This window comes from Lactuca virosa, chromosome 2 (assembly GCF_052849685.1).
Source record: "Lactuca virosa cultivar CGN04683 chromosome 2, Lactuca_virosa_CGN04683_v6, whole genome shotgun sequence".
NCBI lineage: Eukaryota > Viridiplantae > Streptophyta > Magnoliopsida > Asterales > Asteraceae > Lactuca > Lactuca virosa.
The window spans coordinates 117741911-117763005 of NC_136427.1; the positions used below are offsets into that span (position 1 = coordinate 117741911).

Consider the following 21095-nt stretch of genomic DNA (forward strand, 5'->3'; position numbering starts at 1 on the left):
CCACTAGCTAACTATAATCATCTTCTTCTTTTGACATAATTTTGTAATGTTATATAAAATTGATAATTTTAATAATTTAATGTTAGAGATTATATATCCCCTAACATTTTTCAACATTAATTTACTCATTTGTCCCCATAGGAGCCTAGTGGTTGAGTAGTGAAAATTCCACAGAAGATTTAGGGTTGAAACACAGTCACATTCAAAATATTACTAATGTTCTACGATTGACATTTCACATAAGCCTTGAGACGGATTGAAATGAGCCGCTCAGATGGTACGGTTTACCATCTTTTTAATTTGATCGTCTCTTAACATATTCATGCACATAAACTACAATCCCTAACCCAAAATTCAGTTGATAGCATTTACGTTATATTTGTGTTAGATTACTTGTATCTTAGTTGATATTTAACATCATAATCAACTAATAAGCAAAGAACCTTATCATGAACCATGATTTATCAACTAATCGCTATATTATTTCAAAGCTCAACTTCACAACTTTGAATAGTTTTTCATGAGTTTTTCTAAAATTTCCAGAATAACCATTAATTAATTATAACAACGTATTCTATAAATGTCTTTTTATGTAATTTTATATATATCTTTCAGCCAACTTATTAGCTAGTTTTACCAAACATCATTTTTTGTCAGTTGGTTTATAAGCTAGCAGCTATCTTTTCAGCTAGCTTGTCAAACATAACGTTAGACCATGTGTACCTGTTTTTTAGTAGTCTGCTAAACATAGAGTTAGACCATGTGACATGCAGCTGAGCATGGATGTCACATAGTGAAAATTCCGACAATGATTCTTGAAACATGGGAGTGAACACAAAATTTTAGTCATGATAGGTACGGTACCACTTTTAGATAAATCTTCAAAACACACACACACACACACACACACAACATTAAAAATACATCAGACTTCAACCAAGGCAACTGAAAACAATAAGTTAGACCTAACCCAACAATAGTAGAAACACATATTCATGTAAGAAGCCACCTGCAACTTAATTTAATTTGAACAACCTACAACAGATGCATATAATTATAAACAAGTGACAATAGATTTTGCAATTGCACAACAACTAACAAACCAAACTTATTCTGAAGCATGTTCTTTCAGGGTCAATGATGACATTGAGGTTCTTGTATTCAGGTCAGCACTCTGTGTCATATGCTGCTGCTGATAGTGCTGAAACTGATGCTGATGCTTATGGAGTTGCTGAAACTGTTGTGCAGTTAACATTGTGTTGTTGGGGTGAAACTGAAACTGCTGGTTTGATCCAAAGTTCATCATTGTAATGGATTTCAGATGCTGAATCTCCTCTTTCAGTGCATCGTTTAAAGCTATATTGCACCAACAACACAAGCAATCAAAGTACAATGCTAATATTGTCAGAAAGAATTTTTTTAAGAAAAACCTTATTGACAATACCATGTCTTATTCTTATAAGTGTTCATATGACTTTGTAATATCATTTATTAGTAATGATATAAGAAACCGAAATATATTTACAAAAGAAATAGGAAAGAGATAAGTAGCAGTATGACATTGTTTAAAAAAGTTGTATTATTTTGGTAATAGTTAAAGTCATGTTGAATGCATTCTACTTACCATCTTGCAAATGAACCTGTTGCTCCATGGTTTGTAAACGCAACCTCAATTCACTGTTTTCAGCTGTTAGGCAACTAGTATCTCTCTAAAAAAAAAAAAAAAAAAAAAAACTTTTTATCGTTTTGAAACCAGTCATTTTGTTTGGATACAATGTAACCAATGAGATGGAAAACCTGTAAAAGGGTGAGCTGAGCAGACAAAGAGGTTGCCTCTGTTTGCAGTGTCTGGACTTTCCTTTCAAGTTCTGCAATGTATCTCATCTTTCTTTCCTTTGACCTTGCAGCAGACTGCCTATTGGCCAATATCCTAATACAAAACACAAATGGAAATTTAAAACATATATTATATACAAATTTAAGATTATCGTTACACTTTTTTGATGTGAAGAAAAAATAAACATGGGGTCCACTAAATTGAAAATAGATAATGGACGAAAACGGCTGTATGTGAAAGGAATCATCAAAGACAAACTAAAGAATTCCAGTCAACGATGTTGAGGTTAGAGAAGGAAGAAGGTATGTATGCATAACTTGGAGATGGAGGCACTAAAAAAGATTAAAGAAAAAAACTTCATGCATGATTGTATTCTTATAGATATTTCAAGAGCTCATGGTTATATGATGATTTATGTTCATAGATAGCTTAAGCTAGTAAATTGAATATATGACATGCAACTTTGATATCTATAACTGGAAAAAGTAAGACCAAGTTTTTCCTACCAAACACAGCAAAACGAAATCTGAAAAGTTCAAACCTACAATGCAAATTTAGAGTACTATTTCAATTTCAATCTTAGAACAAGACCTTCCAGAATTTCTGCAGATTTTGCAAATATAAATTCAGTCTCCTTATTTGCTAAATACTGAAAAGGAGAAAAAGCATCATGACCTTTTTGCCCTCTTTGGATCAACAAGAGCAAGCTCAGAAAGTTTGGCAGCAGACATGGCGGCTTTCTTAGCATCAGATGGCAATGTTTCTTCCGGACCTGAGGTGAGCATTTCTGTCTTAATTGTAGAAGACCCATCCATGGACTGACTATGCTGATGTCTAACTCGAGGCCTTTCACTCGAGCTTGGGGCTGTGAAAGCTTCTGAAGCTTGAAATGTAGATGTTGCAGATGAAGAATTGAACTTATCCATGTCAAGGAACATAGAAAACAAATCTTCTTCAGTCTCATCAGAGAAAGAAGGTCCTTCAAAGCCACCCACTACGCCAAGATCACTATCAAAGCTAATATCATCAGGTAGAGTGAGAATTTCTGAGTGAGCGCGTCGATGGCCTGTAGTCTTAGGTGGGTTATCAGGCATTCTGTTAACATCATGACTGAAATGACCAGAATCACCACCACTCGTCGTATGACCACTAGGTCCAATTGGGAGCAATGGCTCCGATTTGATGCTAAAATTGTTCCCGGATGGCGGAGAGTAAACCAACTGCCTCCCAGAAGGAGGGAGTAAATTCCCACCAAGGTTTAGAGACTTGTCCTTCTCCATTTACAGAAATCCCCAAAGCAAAAGTATTGCTATCAAACCAACTTATTTTCCTCGAAAACCACTAAAGAAGAACCAGGTAATTGCTGCTTCGTCTTCAAATTTGAAACCCTAATGCAATAAAATCAATTATATGAAATACTTCCCACGAATAAAAACCTGAAATGCTTGGTGAATTAACAACTCCAGCTGCTAAAAGAATGAAAACGAGTAGTAATCACAAACGAGAAGATGCAGTGATCAAACAAGTTAATGGTCACCGACGAAAGCTTGATACTAGCATAGAAGGAATGGTAAGAAAGAAAAGAAAGAAACAAGTGAGACAGAAAACGGAAATGGGAAATGAGAAAAAGGGGGAAATTCTTTGAATGATGGTGTAGAGTGTATCTCTGAAAATCAAATTTGTTAAAGGCAATATTTAATCAGCAACTTTCGGCGATGGTTAGTTAGCCACATGCAATGACGAAGCCAAAAAAAAAATTTAGGTTGTCCTCATAAATTTTATATATATATATATATATATATATATATATATATATATATATATATATATATATATATATATATATACTAGATTATGACCCGCGTTAAACGCGGGGAACATAAATTAAATACATATCACATAAATAGGCGGCTTTGTTTTAGATTGAATTTTAATAAAAAAAAATGTTAGTTAGATTCATTTTTGGAGTTTTTGAACAAAACTTATTAGATAAAAATATTTAATATTTATATTAGAGCAATTTGGTTTTTTAATACAATAATTTTGAACATAAATGATCTATGTGATCTTTGTTTTATCACAACATAATGCGACTTTTTGATTAAACAATGTTGTGTAGTAACTTTATGAATTGACTTTGTTCCGTGTACCAACCCCCATGGAGGCTCATATGACCCTTTTCATATTGACCCTGTAAAACCAAAAGCAACAATAAGTTGTTACATGTACCAACAACATTAAATTCTGTAAAGAAATTCCATAAACATTACAAATAAAGTGAATTGTCATAACCATAAACATCAAATTCAGACATTGTATTTTGGTCGATTTCAAAATATTTTTTCCTTATAAAAATTAAAATATGATTTTTCAGGCTACACCTAGTCACATATACATATCTTCCGATCAAATAAATTATTACAAAAAAAATGTTATGAACAAAAATATGATATTACATTCATAATTTATTAAGTGTTAACACTAATAAATAATAATGAACTATCACAAATATTGCATTTTGGTCACTACATCCAACTAGCAAATGAAATTCGGTTTAAAGGATTGATTCAAGAAGTGCATCCATGACTTCTTGTAGCTGAATTTTGGGAAATGTTAAGACCTACTGAGATATGAGGGAATAGTTTGTGAGGCTACGGTTGGTTTCTATAGGGCAATACAAATTCAAAATCGTTAGCACATATCTTTCCTACCTACTTCAATTATCAAATTTAGATCAAACTTATCAAAATCAAATTATAAAAAAAACAGATATGTAACCTAACAATCAAACAACATATTTTTCATTGAAATAAATATCATAAATCTACGATTTACGCTTTATATATTATTCTTGAATTATATATTACCTTTTCATCTTTAATGGTCACTAACACCTCTTTTTGCCTTATTGTTGTGACACGCATCTATATCGAAAATAAGAGAAAGAACTATAGAGAAGAATGTTGACAGAGTGATACTTCGTTGAAAACGCACCAAAATTCTTCATAAAGCCGCTAGAATTCTTCTATAGACCGCTAGAAGGTCTATATAGTGACAACGGGTGTGGCATCCATGAGAACGCGCCACTTAAAATAACAGTTTTGATTAATGTAAGTGAAAAAATCATTTAGAATGCTTACCAGTTGTGATAGTTTCCTCTTGGATGTGAACATTAACATTCTTGTAGAGAAATAGAACTTCAAATGAACCCTACATAGCCAAATCAACAAACATGACAACACAAAAAGAAGCCTAACTTGGCATATAACCAAATTTCCAACAAATTTTAAGGTTTTGCTGAACAATTTTTTCAATTTATCAGAATTTTATTTTATTACAACCTTATATGAGTAATCAAGAATCTAAATCAAGTGAAAGAAGTAATTGTTCATTTAAATCTGGTAAAAAAATTACAATATTGTGAAATTGCATATAATTTACATGTTTGCTTATTGTCTTGGAGGTACATGACCACTTGGATATGTACTATTATTTGATTACTTAGTGCATAAATTACATTATAGAATATGAAATTTAACGATTATTCAAATTCATTTACACTTGATTTAACAATAGAAAATGGACAAATTTATAATCATAAAAGTATGCTTAATTCAACAAATTTGTTATCAAAATTAATAGAAAACTGAGCTTCTTGAAGAAACAAATCAAATACACAAAAACGAATAAAAAACAAAGAATATTTTAAGATCATGGACCAATAAGATCTTTTTGGCACTTTTCAATATAGACATGGTTAATCTCTTCTCATATTCAGGATGATAAGTACAATTGAGTAGAGAAAACAAATTTGTAATCATAAAAATATGCTTAATTCAAAAAAATTATTATCAAAGTTAATGGAAAGTATTTTTGTCTAAATAATCAATTATTAAGTATGTAGGATATTACCACTAAGAGATTTTGAGTTTTACATCATCCTCAAGCTTCAATAAAAACATCAACTAATTCTCATCCCTTTCAAGTAAAAATCTCTGCAATTTAAACTTAATTATAGTAAATCTAATCAATAACGTTATAGAAAAAGGTAAGGTTAAGAATAATCACATAAAGTTATTGAGTTAGATAGTTGGAAATCGAGCAATTGTAATTTAACATGTATGAGACCGATTATTATCTTCAAAATTGGAAGCATTTACTATATTAATAAGAATTAAATACAAGATGACTGTTTTGTCCTTAATGAATTTTGGTACCATCGATGTACACTGAGAAAGAAATAGAAAAATTAAGAAGATATACCATGTTGATTTGCAAACATATAGGATGGTCAGTGCATATGTTATGGCTTTAAATTTGGGGAGGATTTGAATTTATTTTATGGATAACATAAATTGGTGAAGGTTTGAGCGGAAACATTGATGGACAACGTGTTTGACCAAACATTGGTCAAGATGACGTAAACAATTTGATCTAAGGGTGGAAAAGGTATATGTGAAACACAATAAAAAATATTTATTGCTTTAGATGATGAAATAAAGTTTCTCTTTTAGACATAGAATTCAATCTTTTATTTTGTAAATGTAAATGTCTTACACTTGGGTTGTGGTGACTTAGTAAGAGAAAGAACTATAGAGAAGAATGTTGACAGAGTGATACTTCATTGAAAACGCAGCAAACTTCTTCATAAAGCCGCTAGGATTCTTCTATAGACCGCTAGAAGGTCTATATAGTGACAACGGGTGTGGCATCCATGAGAACACACCACTTAAAATAACAGTTTTGATTAATGTAAGTGAAAAAATCATTTAGAATGCTTACCAGTTGTGATAGTTTCCTCTTGGATGTGAACATTAACATTCTTGTAGAGAAATGGAACTTCAAATGAACCCTACATAGCCAAATCAACAAACATGACAACACAAAAAGAAGCCTAACTTGGCATATAACCAAATTTCCAACAAATTTCAAAATTTTAAGGTTTTGCTGAACAATTTTTTCAATTTATCAGAATTTTATTTTATTACAACCTTATATGAGTAATCAAGAATCTAAATCAAGTGAAAGAAGTAAGTGTTCATTTAAATCCAGTAAAAAAATTACAATATTGTGAAATTGCATATAATTTACATGTTTGCTTATTGTCTTGGAGGTACCCGACCACTTGGATATGTACTATTATTTGATTAATTAGTGCATAAATTACATTATTGTATATGAAATTTAACGATTATTCAAATTCATTTACACTTGATTTAACAATAGAAAATGGACAAATTTATAATCATAAAAGTATGCTTAATTCAACAAATTTGTTATCAAAATTAATAGAAAACTGAGCTTCTTGAAGAAACAAATCAAATACACAAAAACGAATAAAAAACAAAGAATATTTGAAGATCATGGACCAAGAAGATCTTTTTGGCACTTTTCAATATAGACATGGTTAATCTTTTCTCATATTTAGGATGATAAGTACAATTGAGTAGAGAAAACAAATTTGTAATCATAAAAATATGCTTAATTCAAAAAAATTATTATCAAAGTTAATGGAAAGTAATTTTGTCGAAATAATCAATTATTAAGTATGTAGGATATTACCACTAAGAGATTTTGAGTTTTACATCATCCTCAAGCTTCAATAAAAACATCAACTAATGCCCATCCCTTTCAAGTAAAAATCTCTGCAATTTAAACTTAATTATAGTAAATCTAATCAATAACGTTATAGAAAAAGGTAAGGTTAAGAATAATTACATAAAGTTATTGAGTTAGATAGTTGGAAATCGAGCAATTGTAATTTAACATGTATGAGACCGATTATTATCTTCAAAATTGGAAGCATTTACTATATTAATAAGAATTAAATACAAGATGACTGTTTTGTCCTTAATGAATTTTGGTATCATCGATGTACACTGAGAAAGAAATAGAATAATTAAGAAAATATACCATGTTGATTTGCAAACATATAGGATGGTCAGTGCATAAGTTATGGCTTTAAATTTGGGGAGGATTTGAATTTATTTTAGGGATAACATAAATTGGTGAAGGTTTGAGAGGAAACATTGATGGACAACGTGTTTGACCAAACATTGGTCAAGATGACGTAAACAATTTGATCGTAAACAATTTGATCTAAGGGTGGAAAAGGTATACGTGAAACACAATAAAAAATATTTATTGCTTTAGATGATGAAATAAAGTTTCTCTTTTAGACATAGAATTCAATCTTTTATTTTGTAAATGTAAATGTCTTACACTTGGGTTGTGGTGACTTAGTAAGAGAAAGAACTATAGAGAAGAATGTTGACAGAGTGATACTTCATTGAAAACGCAGCAAACTTCTTCATAAAGCCGCTAGGATTCTTCTATAGACCGCTAGAAGGTCTATATAGTGACAACGGGTGTGGCATCCATGAGAACGCACCACTTAAAATAACAGTTTTGATTAATGTAAGTGAAAAAATCATTTAGAATGCTTACCAGTTGTGATAGTTTCCTCTTGGATGTGAACATTAACATTCTTGTAGAGAAATGGAACTTCAAATGAACCCTACTTAGCCAAATCAACAAACATGACAACACAAAAAGAAGCCTAACTTGGCATATAACCAAATTTCCAACAAATTTCAAAATTTTAAGGTTTTGCTGAACAATTTTTTCAATTTATCAGAATTTTATTTTATTACAACCTTATATGAGTAATCAAGAATCTAAATCAAGTGAAAGAAGTAAGTGTTCATTTAAATCCAGTAAAAAAATTACAATATTGTGAAATTGCATATAATTTACATGTTTCCTTATTGTCTTGGAGGTACCCGACCACTTGGATATGTACTATTATTTGATTAATTAGTGCATAAATTAAATTATAGAATATGAAATTTAACGATTATTCAAATTCATTTACACTTGATTTAACAATAGAAAATGGACAAATTTATAATCATAAAAGTATGCTTAATTCAACAAATTTGTTATCAAAATTAATAGAAAACTGAGCTTCTTGAAGAAACAAATCAAATACACAAAAACGAATAAAAAACAAAGAATATTTGAAGATCATGGACCAATAAGATCTTTTTGGCACTTTTCAATATAGACATGGTTAATCTTTTCTCATATTTAGGATGATAAGTACAATTGAGTAGAGAAAACAAATTTGTAATCATAAAAATATGCTTAATTCAAAAAAATTATTATCAAAGTTAATGGAAAGTATTTTTGTCGAAATAATCAATTATTAATTATGTAGGATATTACCACTAAGAGATTTTGAGTTTTGCATCATCCTAAAGCTTCAATAAAAACATCAACTAATGCTCATCCCTTTCAAGTAAAAATCTCTACAATTTAAACTTAATTATAGTAAATCTAATCAATAACGTTATAGAAAAAGGTAAGGTTAAGAATAATCACATAAAGTTATTGAGTTAGATAGTTGGAAATCGAGCAATTGTAATTTAACATGTATGAGACCGATTATTATCTTCAAAATTGGAAACATTTACTATATTAATAAGAATTAAATACAAGATGACTGTTTTGTCCTTAATGAATTTTGGTACCATCGATGTACACTGAGAAAGAAATAGAATAATTAAGAAGATATACCATGTTGATTTGCAAACATATAGGATGGTCAGTGCTTAAGTTATGGCTTTAAATTTGGGGAGGATTTGAATTTATTTTAGGGATAACATAAATTGGTGAAGGTTTGAGCGGAAACATTGATGGACAACGTGTTTGACCAAACATTGGTCAAGATGACGTAAACAATTTGATCTAAGGGTGGAAAAGGTATACGTGAAACACAATAAAAAATATTTATTGCTTTAGATGATGAAATAAAGTTTCTCTTTTAGACATAGAATTCAATCTTTTATTTTGTAAATGTAAATGTCTTACACTTGGGTTGTGGTAACTTAGTAAGAGAAAGAACTATAGAGAAGAATGTTGACAGAGTGATACTTCATTGAAAACGCAGCAAACTTCTTCATAAAGCCGCTAGGATTCTTCTATAGACCGCTAGAAGGTCTATATAGTGACAACGGGTGTGGCATCCATGAGAACGCACCACTTAAAATAACAGTTTTGATTAATGTAAGTGAAAAAATCATTTAGAATGCTTACCAGTTGTGATAGTTTCCTCTTGGATGTGAACATTAACATTCTTGTAGAGAAATGGAACTTCAAATGAACCCTACATAGCCAAATCAACAAACATGACAACACAAAAAGAAGCCTAACTTGGCATATAACCAAATTTCCAACAAATTTCAAAATTTTAAGGTTTTGCTGAACAATTTTTTCAATTTATCAGAATTTTATTTTATTAGAACCTTATATGAGTAATCAAGAATCTAAATCAAGTGAAAGAAGTAAGTGTTCATTTAAATCCAGTAAAAAAATTACAATATTGTGAAATTGCATATAATTTACATGTTTCCTTATTGTCTTGGAGGTACCCGACCACTTGGATAGGTACTATTATTTGATTACTTAGTGCATAAATTACATTATAGAATATGAAATTTAACGATTATTCAAATTCATTTACACTTGATTTAACAATAGAAAATGGACAAATTTATAACCATAAAAGTATGCTTAATTCAACAAATTTGTTATCAAAATTAATAGAAAACTGAGCTTCTTGAAGAAACAAAACAAATACACAAAAACGAATAAAAAACAAAGAATATTTGAAGATCATGGACCAATAAGATCTTTTTGGCACTTTTCAATATAGACATGGTTAATCTCTTCTCATATTCAGGATGATAAGTACAATTGAGTAGAGAAAACAAATTTGTAATCATAAAAATATGCTTAATTCAAAAAAATTATTATCAAAGTTAATGGAAAGTATTTTTGTCGAAATAATCAATTATTAAGTATGTAGGATATTACCACTAAGAGATTTTGAGTTTTACATCATCCTCAAGCTTCAATAAAAACATCAACTAATGCTCATCCCTTTCAAGTAAAAATCTCTGCAATTTAAACTTAATTATAGTAAATCTAATCAATAACGTTATAGAAAAAGGTAAGGTTAAGAATAATTACATAAAGTTATTGAGTTAGATAGTTGGAAATCGAGCAATTGTAATTTAACATGTATGAGACCGATTATTATCTTCAAAATTGGAAGCATTTACTATATTAATAAGAATTAAATACAAGATGACTGTTTTGTCCTTAATGAATTTTGGTACCATCGATGTACACTGAGAAAGAAATAGAATAATTAAGAAGATATACCATGTTGATTTGCAAACATATAGGATGGTCAGTGCATAAGTTATGGCTTTAAATTTGGGGAGGATTTGAATTTATTTTAGGGATAACATAAATTGGTGAAGGTTTGAGCGGAAACATTGATGGACAACGTGTTTGACCAAACATTGGTCAAGATGACGTAAACAATTTGATCTAAGGGTGGAAAAGGTATACGTGAAACACAATAAAAAATATTTATTGCTTTAGATGATGAAATAAAGTTTCTCTTTTAGACATAGAATTCAATCTTTTATTTTGTAAATGTAAATGTCTTACACTTGGGTTGTGGTGACTTAGTAAGAGAAAGAACTATAGAGAAGAATGTTGACAGAGTGATACTTCATTGAAAACGCAGCAAACTTCTTCATAAAGCCGCTAGGATTCTTCTATAGACCCGCTAGAAGGTCTATATAGTGACAACGGGTGTGGCATCCATGAGAACGCACCACTTAAAATAACAGTTTTGATTAATGTAAGTGAAAAAATCATTTAGAATGCTTACCAGTTGTGATAGTTTCCTCTTGGATGTGAACATTAACATTCTTGTAGAGAAATGGAACTTCAAATGAACCCTACATAGCCAAATCAACAAACATGACAACACAAAAAGAAGCCTAACTTGGCATATAACCAAATTTCCAACAAATTTCAAAATTTTAAGGTTTTGCTGAACAATTTTTTCAATTTATCAGAATTTTATTTTATTACAACCTTATATGAGTAATCAAGAATCTAAATCAAGTGAAAGAAGTAAGTGTTCATTTAAATCCAGTAAAAAAATTACAATATTGTGAAATTGCATATAATTTACATATTTCCTTATTGTCTTGGAGGTACCCGACCACTTGGATAGGTACTATTATTTGATTACTTAGTGCATAAATTACATTATAGAATATGAAATTTAACGATTATTCAAATTCATTTACACTTGATTTAACAATAGAAAATGGACAAATTTATAACCATAAAAGTATGCTTAATTCAACAAATTTGTTATCAAAATTAATAGAAAACTGAGCTTCTTGAAGAAACAAAACAAATACACAAAAACGAATAAAAAACAAAGAATATTTGAAGATCATGGACCAAGAAGATCTTTTTGGCACTTTTCAATATAGACATGGTTAATCTTTTCTCATATTTAGGATGATAAGTACAATTGAGTAGAGAAAACAAATTTGTAATCATAAAAATATGCTTAATTCAAAAAAATTATTATCAAAGTTAATGGAAAGTAATTTTGTCGAAATAATCAATTATTAAGTATGTAGGATATTACCACTAAGAGATTTTGAGTTTTACATCATCCTCAAGCTTCAATAAAAACATCAACTAATGCCCATCCCTTTCAAGTAAAAATCTCTGCAATTTAAACTTAATTATAGTAAATCTAATCAATAACGTTATAGAAAAAGGTAAGGTTAAGAATAATTACGTAAAGTTATTGAGTTAGATAGTTGGAAATCGAGCAATTGTAATTTAACATGTATGAGACCGATTATTATCTTTAAAATTGGAAGCATTTACTATATTAATAAGAATTAAATACAAGATGACTGTTTTGTCCTTAATGAATTTTGGTACCATCGATGTACACTGAGAAAGAAATAGAATAATTAAGAAAATATACCATGTTGATTTGCAAACATATAGGATGGTCAGTGCATAAGTTATGGCTTTAAATTTGGGGAGGATTTGAATTTATTTTAGGGATAACATAAATTGGTGAAGGTTTGAGCGGAAACATTGATGGACAACGTGTTTGACCAAACATTGGTCAAGATGACGTAAACAATTTGATCTAAGGGTGGAAAAGGTATATGTGAAACACAATAAAAAATATTTATTGCTTTAGATGATGAAATAAAGTTTCTCTTTTAGACATAGAATTCAATCTTTTATTTTGTAAATGTAAATGTCTTACACTTGGGTTGTGGTGACTTAGTAAGAGAAAGAACTATAGAGAAGAATGTTGACAGAGTGATACTTCATTGAAAACGCAGCAAACTTCTTCATAAAGCCGCTAGGATTCTTCTATAGACCGCTAGAAGGTCTATATAGTGACAACGGGTGTGGCATCCATGAGAACGCACCACTTAAAATAACAGTTTTGATTAATGTAAGTGAAAAAATCATTTAGAATGCTTACCAGTTGTGATAGTTTCCTCTTGGATGTGAACATTAACATTCTTGTAGAGAAATGGAACTTCAAATGAACCCTACATAGCCAAATCAACAAACATGACAACACAAAAAGAAGCCTAACTTAGAATATAACCAAATTTCCAACAAATTTCAAAATTTTAAGGTTTTGCTGAACAATTTTTTCAATTTATCAGAATTTTATTTTATTACAACCTTATATGAGTAATCAAGAATCTAAATCAAGTGAAAGAAGTAAGTGTTCATTTAAATCCAGTAAAAAAATTACAATATTGTGAAATTGCATATAATTTACATGTTTGCTTATTGTCTTGGAGGTACCCGACCACTTGGATATGTACTATTATTTGATTAATTAGTGCATAAATTACATTATAGAATATGAAATTTAACGATTATTCAAATTCATTTACACTTGATTTAACAATAGAAAATGGACAAAATTATAATCATAAAAGTATGCTTAATTCAACAAATTTTTTATCAAAATTAATAGAAAAACTGAGCTTCTTGAAGAAACAAATCAAATACACAAAAACGAATAAAAAACAAAAAATATTTGAAGATCATGGACCAATAAGATCTTTTTGGCACTTTTCAATATAGACATGGTTAATCTTTTCTCATATTCAGGATGATAAGTACAATTGAGTAGAGAAAACAAATTTGTAAACATAAAAATATGCTTAATTCAAAAAAATTATTATCAAAGTTAATGGAAAGTAATTTTGTCGAAATAATCAATTATTAAGTATGTAGGATATTACCACTAAGAGATTTTGAGTTTTACATCATCCTCAAGCTTCAATAAAAACATCAACTAATGCCCATCCCTTTCAAGTAAAAATCTCTGCAATTTAAACTTAATTATAGTAAATCTAATCAATAACGTTATAGAAAAAGTTAAGAATAATTACATAAAGTTATTGAGTTAGATAGTTGGAAATCGAGCAATTGTAATTTAACATGTATGAGACCAATTATTATCTTCAAAATTGGAAGCATTTACTATATTAATAAGAATTAAATACAAGATGACTGTTTTGTCCTTAATGAATTTTGGTACCATCGATGTACACTGAGAAAGAAATAGAATAATTAAGAAGATATACCATGTTGATTTGCAAACATATAGGATGGTCAGTGCATAAGTTATGGCTTTAAATTTGGGGAGGATTTGAATTTATTTTAGGGATAACATAAATTGGTGAAGGTTTGAGCGGAAACATTGATGGACAACGTGTTTGACCAAACATTGGTCAAGATGACGTAAACAATTTGATCTAAGGGTGGAAAAGGTATACGTGAAACACAATAAAAAATATTTATTGCTTTAGATGATGAAATAAAGTTTCTCTTTTAGACATAGAATTCAATCTTTTATTTTGTAAATGTAAATGTCTTACACTTGGGTTGTGGTGACTTAGTAAGAGAAAGAACTATAGAGAAGAATGTTGACAGAGTGATACTTCATTGAAAACGCAGCAAACTTCTTCATAAAGCCGCTAGGATTCTTCTATAGACCGCTAGAAGGTCTATATAGTGACAACGGGTGTGGCATCCATGAGAACGCACCACTTAAAATAACAGTTTTGATTAATGTAAGTGAAAAAATCATTTAGAATGCTTACCAGTTGTGATAGTTTCCTCTTGGATGTGAACATTAACATTCTTGTAGAGAAATGGAACTTCAAATGAACCCTACATAGCCAAATCAACAAACATGACAACACAAAAAGAAGCCTAACTTGGCATATAACCAAATTTCCAACAAATTTCAAAATTTTAAGGTTTTGCTGAACAATTTTTTCAATTTATCAGAATTTTATTTTATTACAACCTTATATGAGTAATCAAGAATCTAAATCAAGTGAAAGAAGTAAGTGTTCATTTAAATCCAGTAAAAAAATTACAATATTGTGAAATTGCATATAATTTACATGTTTGCTTATTGTCTTGGAGGTACCCGACCACTTGGATATGTACTATTATTTGATTAATTAGTGCATAAATTACATTATAGAATATAAAATTTAACGATTATTCAAATTCATTTACACTTGATTTAACAATAGAAAATGGACAAAATTATAATCATAAAAGTATGCTTAATTCAACAAATTTTTTATCAAAATTAATAGAAAAACTGAGCTTCTTGAAGAAATAAATCAAATACACAAAAACGAATAAAAAACAAAAAATATTTGAAGATCATGGACCAATAAGATCTTTTTGGCACTTTTCAATATAGACATGGTTAATCTTTTCTCATATTCAGGATGATAAGTACAATTGAGTAGAGAAAACAAATTTGTAATCATAAAAATATGCTTAATTCAAAAAAATTATTATCAAAGTTAATGGAAAGTAATTTTGTCGAAATAATCAATTATTAAGTATGTAGGATATTACCACTAAGAGATTTTGAGTTTTACATCATCCTCAAGCTTCAATAAAAACATCAACTAATGCCCATCCCTTTCAAGTAAAAATCTCTGCAATTTAAACTTAATTATAGTAAATCTAATCAATAACGTTATAGAAAAAGGTAAGGTTAAGAATAATTACATAAAGTTATTGAGTTAGATAGTTGGAAATCGAGCAATTGTAATTTAACATGTATGAGACCGATTATTATCTTCAAAATTGGAAGCATTTACTATATTAATAAGAATTAAATACAAGATGACTGTTTTGTCCTTAATGAATTTTGGTACCATCAATGTACACTGAGAAAGAAATAGAATAATTAAGAAGATATACCATGTTGATTTGCAAACATATAGGATGGTCAGTGCATAAGTTATGGCTTTAAATTTGGGGAGGATTTGAATTTATTTTAGGGATAACATAAATTGGTGAAGGTTTGAGCGGAAACATTGATGGACAACGTGTTTGACCAAACATTGGTCAAGATGACGTAAACAATTTGATCTAAGGGTGGAAAAGGTATACGTGAAACACAATAAAAAAATATTTATTGCTTTAGATGATGAAATAAAGTTTCTCTTTTAGACATAGAATTCAATCTTTTATTTTGTAAATGTAAATGTCTTACACTTGGGTTGTGGCGACTTAGTAAGAGAAAGAACTATAGAGAAGAATGTTGACAGAGTGATACTTCATTGAAAACCCAGCAAAATTCTTCATAAAGCCGCTAGAATTCTTCTATAGACCGCTAGAAGGTCTATATAGTGACAATGGGTGTGACATCCGTGAGAACGCACCACTTAAAATAACAGTTTTGATTAATGTAAGTGAAAAAATCATTTAGAATGCTTACCAGTTGTGATAGTTTCCTCTTGGATGTGAACATTAACATTCTTGTAGAGAAATGGAACTTCAAATGAACCCTACATAGCCAAATCAACAAACATGACAACACAAAAAGAAGCCTAACTTGGCATATAACCAAATTTCCAACAAATTTCAAAATTTTAAGGTTTTGCTGAACAATTTTTTCAATTTATCAGAATTTTATTTTATTACAACCTTATATGAGTAATCAAGAATCTAAATCAAGTGAAAGAAGTAAGTGTTCATTTAAATCCAGTAAAAAAATTACAATATTGTGAAATTGCATATAATTTACATGTTTGCTTATTGTCTTGGAGGTACCCGACCACTTGGATATGTACTATTATTTGATTAATTAGTGCATAAATTACATTATAGAATATGAAATTTAACGATTATTCAAATTCATTTACACTTGATTTAACAATAGAAAATGGACAAATTTATAATCATAAAAGTATGCTTAATTCAACAAATTTGTTATCAAAATTAATAGAAAACTGAGCTTCTTGAAGAAACAAATCAAATACACAAAAACGAATAAAAAACAAAGAATATTTGAAGATCATGGACCAATAAGATCTTTTTGACACTTTTCAATATAGACATGGTTAATATTTAGGATGATAAGTACAATTGAGTAGAGAAAACAAATTTGTAATCATAAAAATATGCTTAATTCAAAAAAAATTATTATCAAAGTTAATGGAAAGTATTTTTGTCTAAATAATCAATTATTAAGTATGTAGGATATTACCACTAAGAGATTTTGAGTTTTAAATCATCCTCAAGCTTCAATAAAAACATCAACTAATTCTCATCCCTTTCAAGTAAAAATCTCTGCAATTTAAACTTAATTATAGTAAATCTAATCAATAACGTTATAGAAAAAGGTAAGGTTAAGAATAATCACATAAAGTTATTGAGTTAGATAGTTGGAAATCGAGCAATTGTAATTTAACATGTATGAGACCGATTATTATCTTTAAAATTGGAAGCATTTACTATATTAATAAGAATTAAATACAAGATGACTGTTTTGTCCTTAATGAATTTTGGTACCATCGATGTACACTGAGAAAGAAATAGAATAATTAAGAAGATATACCATGTTGATTTGCAAACATATAGGATGGTCAGTGCATAAGTTATGGCTTTAAATTTGGGGAGGATTTGAATTTATTTTAGGGATAACATAAATTGGTGAAGGTTTGAGCGGAAACATTGATGGACAACGTGTTTGACCAAACATTGGTCAAGATGACGTAAACAATTTGATCTAAGGGTGGAAAAGGTATACGTGAAACACAATAAAAAATATTTATTGCTTTAGATGATGAAATAAAGTTTCTCTTTTAGACATAGAATTCAATCTTTTATTTTGTAAATGTAAATGTCTTACACTTGGGTTGTGGCGACTTAGTAAGAGAAAGAACTATAGAGAAGAATGTTGACAGAGTGATACTTCATTGAAAACCCAGCAAAATTCTTCATAAAGCCGCTAGAATTCTTCTATAGACCGCTAGAAGGTCTATATAGTGACAATGGGTGTGACATCCATGAGAACGCACCACTTAAAATAACAGTTTTGATTAATGTAAGTGAAAAAATCATTTAGAATGCTTACCAGTTGTGATAGTTTCCTCTTGGATGTGAACATTAACATTCTTGTAGAGAAATGGAACTTCAAATGAACCCTACATAGCCAAATCAACAAACATGACAACACAAAAAGAAGCCTAACTTGGCATATAACCAAATTTCCAACAAATTTCAAAATTTTAAGGTTTTGCTGAACAATTTTTTCAATTTATCAGAATTTTATTTTATTACAACCTTATATGAGTAATCAAGAATCTAAATCAAGTGAAAGAAGTAAGTGTTCATTTAAATCCAGTAAAAAAATTACAATATTGTGAAATTGCATATAATTTACATGTTTGCTTATTGTCTTGGAGGTACCCGACCACTTGGATATGTACTATTATTTGATTAATTAGTGCATAAATTACATTATAGAATATGAAATTTAACGATTATTCAAATTCATTTACACTTGATTTAACAATAGAAAATGGACAAATTTATAATCATAAAAGTATGCTTAATTCAACAAATTTGTTATCAAAATTAATAGAAAACTGAGCTTCTTGAAGAAACAAATCAAATACACAAAAACGAATAAAAAACAAAGAATATTTGAAGATCATGGACCAATAAGATCTTTTTGACACTTTTCAATATAGACATGGTTAATATTTAGGATGATAAGTACAATTGAGTAGAGAAAACAAATTTGTAATCATAAAAATATGCTTAATTCAAAAAAAATTATTATCAAAGTTAATGGAAAGTATTTTTGTCTAAATAATCAATTATTAAGTATGTAGGATATTACCACTAAGAGATTTTGAGTTTTACATCATCCTCAAGCTTCAATAAAAACATCAACTAATTCTCATCCCTTTCAAGTAAAAATCTCTGCAATTTAAACTTAATTATAGTAAATCTAATCAATAACGTTATAGAAAAAGGTAAGGTTAAGAATAATCACATAAAGTTATTGAGTTAGATAGTTGGAAATCGAGCAATTGTAATTTAACATGTATGAGACCGATTATTATCTTTAAAATTGGAAGCATTTACTATATTAATAAGAATTAAATACAAGATGACTGTTTTGTCCTTAATGAATTTTGGTACCATCGATGTACACTGAGAAAGAAATAGAATAATTAAAAAGATATACCATGTTGATTTGCAAACATATAGGATGGTCAGTGCATAAGTTATGGCTTTAAATTTGGGGAGGATTTGAATTTATTTTAGGGATAACATAAATTGGTGAAGGTTTGAGCGGAAACATTGATGGACAACGTGTTTGACCAAACATTGGTCAAGATGACGTAAACAATTTGATCTAAGGGTGGAAAAGGTATACGTGAAACACAATAAAAAATATTTATTGCTTTAGATGATGAAATAAAGTTTCTCTTTTAGACATAGAATTCAATCTTTTATTTTGTAAATGTAAATGTCTTACACTTGGGTTGTGGTGACTTAGTAAGAGAAAGAACTATAGAGAAGAATGTTGATAGAGTGATACTTCATTGAAAACGCAACAAACTTCTTCATAAAGCCGCTAGGATTCTTCTATTGACCGCTAGAAGGTCTATATAGTGACAACGGGTGTGGCATCCATGAGAACGCACCACTTAAAATAACAGTTTTGATTAATGTAAGTGAAAAAATCATTTAGAATGCTTACCAGTTGTGATAGTTTCCTCTTGGATGTGAACATTAACATTCTTGTAGAGAAATGGAACTTCAAATGAACCCTACATAGCCAAATCAACAAACATGACAACACAAAAAGAAGCCTAACTTGGCATATAACCAAATTTCCAACAAATTTCAAAATTTTAAGGTTTTGCTGAACAATTTTTTCAATTTATCAGAATTTTATTTTATTACAACCTTATATGAGTAATCAAGAATCTAAATCAAGTGAAAGAAGTAAGTGTTCATTTAAATCCAGTAAAAAAATTACAATATTGTGAAATTGCATATAATTTACATGTTTCCTTATTGTCTTGGAGGTACCCGGCCACTTGGATATGTACTATTATTTGATTAATTAGTGCATAAATTACATTATAGAATATGAAATTTAACGATTATTCAAATTCATTTACACTTGATTTAACAATAGAAAATGGACAAAATTATAATCATAAAAGTATGCTTAATTCAACAAATTTTTTATCAAAATTAATAGAAAAACTGAGCTTCTTGAAGAAACAAATCAAATACACAAAAACGAATAAAAAACAAAAAATATTTGAAGATCATGGACCAATAAGATCTTTTTGGCACTTTTCAATATAGACATGGTTAATCTTTTCTCATATTCAGGATGATAAGTACAATTGAGTAGAGAAAACAAATTTGTAATCATAAAAATATGCTTAATTCAAAAAAATTATTATCAAAGTTAATGGAAAGTATTTTTGTCTAAATAATCAATTATTAAGTATGTAGGATATTACCACTAAGAGATTTTGAGTTTTACATCATCCTCAAGCTTCAATAAAAACATCAACTAATTCTCATCCCTTTCAAGTAAAAATCTCTGCAATTTAAACTTAATTATAGTAAATCTAATCAATAACGTTATAGAAAAAGGTAAGGTTAAGAATAATCACATAAAGTTATTGAGTTAGATAGTTGGAAATCGAGCAATTGTAATTTAACATGTATGAGACCGATTATTATCTTCAAAATTGGAAGCATTTACTATATTAATAAGAATTAAATACAAGATGACTGTTTTGTCCTTAATGAATTTTGGTACCATCGATGTACACTGAGAAAGAAATAGAATAATTAAGAAGATATACCATGTTGATTTGCAAACATATAGGATGGTCGATGCATAAGTTATGGCTTTAAATTTGGGGAGGATTTGAATTTATTTTAGGGATAACATAAATTAGTGAAGGTTTGAGCGGAAACATTGATGGACAACGTGTTTGACCAAACATTGGTC

The 21095-nt window shown here is 29.1% G+C and overlaps 1 protein-coding gene across 1 annotated transcript; it reads right to left on the bottom strand.

The window, feature by feature from the left end:
* Positions 1–914: 914 nt before the first annotated feature.
* LOC145159393 (putative transcription factor PosF21) lies at positions 915–3519 on the bottom strand. The gene is made up of 4 exons (XM_079078362.1): positions 2513–3519; positions 1798–1930; positions 1625–1709; positions 915–1356 (listed from the first exon to the last, which is right to left on the bottom strand). The coding sequence occupies exons 1-4, from the start codon at positions 3115–3117 to the stop codon at positions 1109–1111; spliced, it is 1071 nt and encodes a 356-aa protein (XP_078934488.1). The 5' UTR covers positions 3118–3519; the 3' UTR covers positions 915–1108.
* Between the last annotated feature and the right edge of the window lie 17576 nt (positions 3520–21095).

Excerpts from the sequence above, each read along its gene's own strand:
- LOC145159393 (XM_079078362.1), bottom strand. The coding sequence starts at position 3,117 with ATGGAGAAGGACAAGTCTCTAAACCTTGGTGGGAATTTACTCCCTCCT. Across the intron at positions 1,710-1,797 it reads CTCAGCTCACCCTTTTACAG|AGAGATACTAGTTGCCTAAC; the intron begins GTTTTCCATCTC and ends TTTTTTTTTTAG. Across the intron at positions 1,357-1,624 it reads ACAGGTTCATTTGCAAGATG|CTTTAAACGATGCACTGAAA; the intron begins GTAAGTAGAATG and ends GGTGCAATATAG.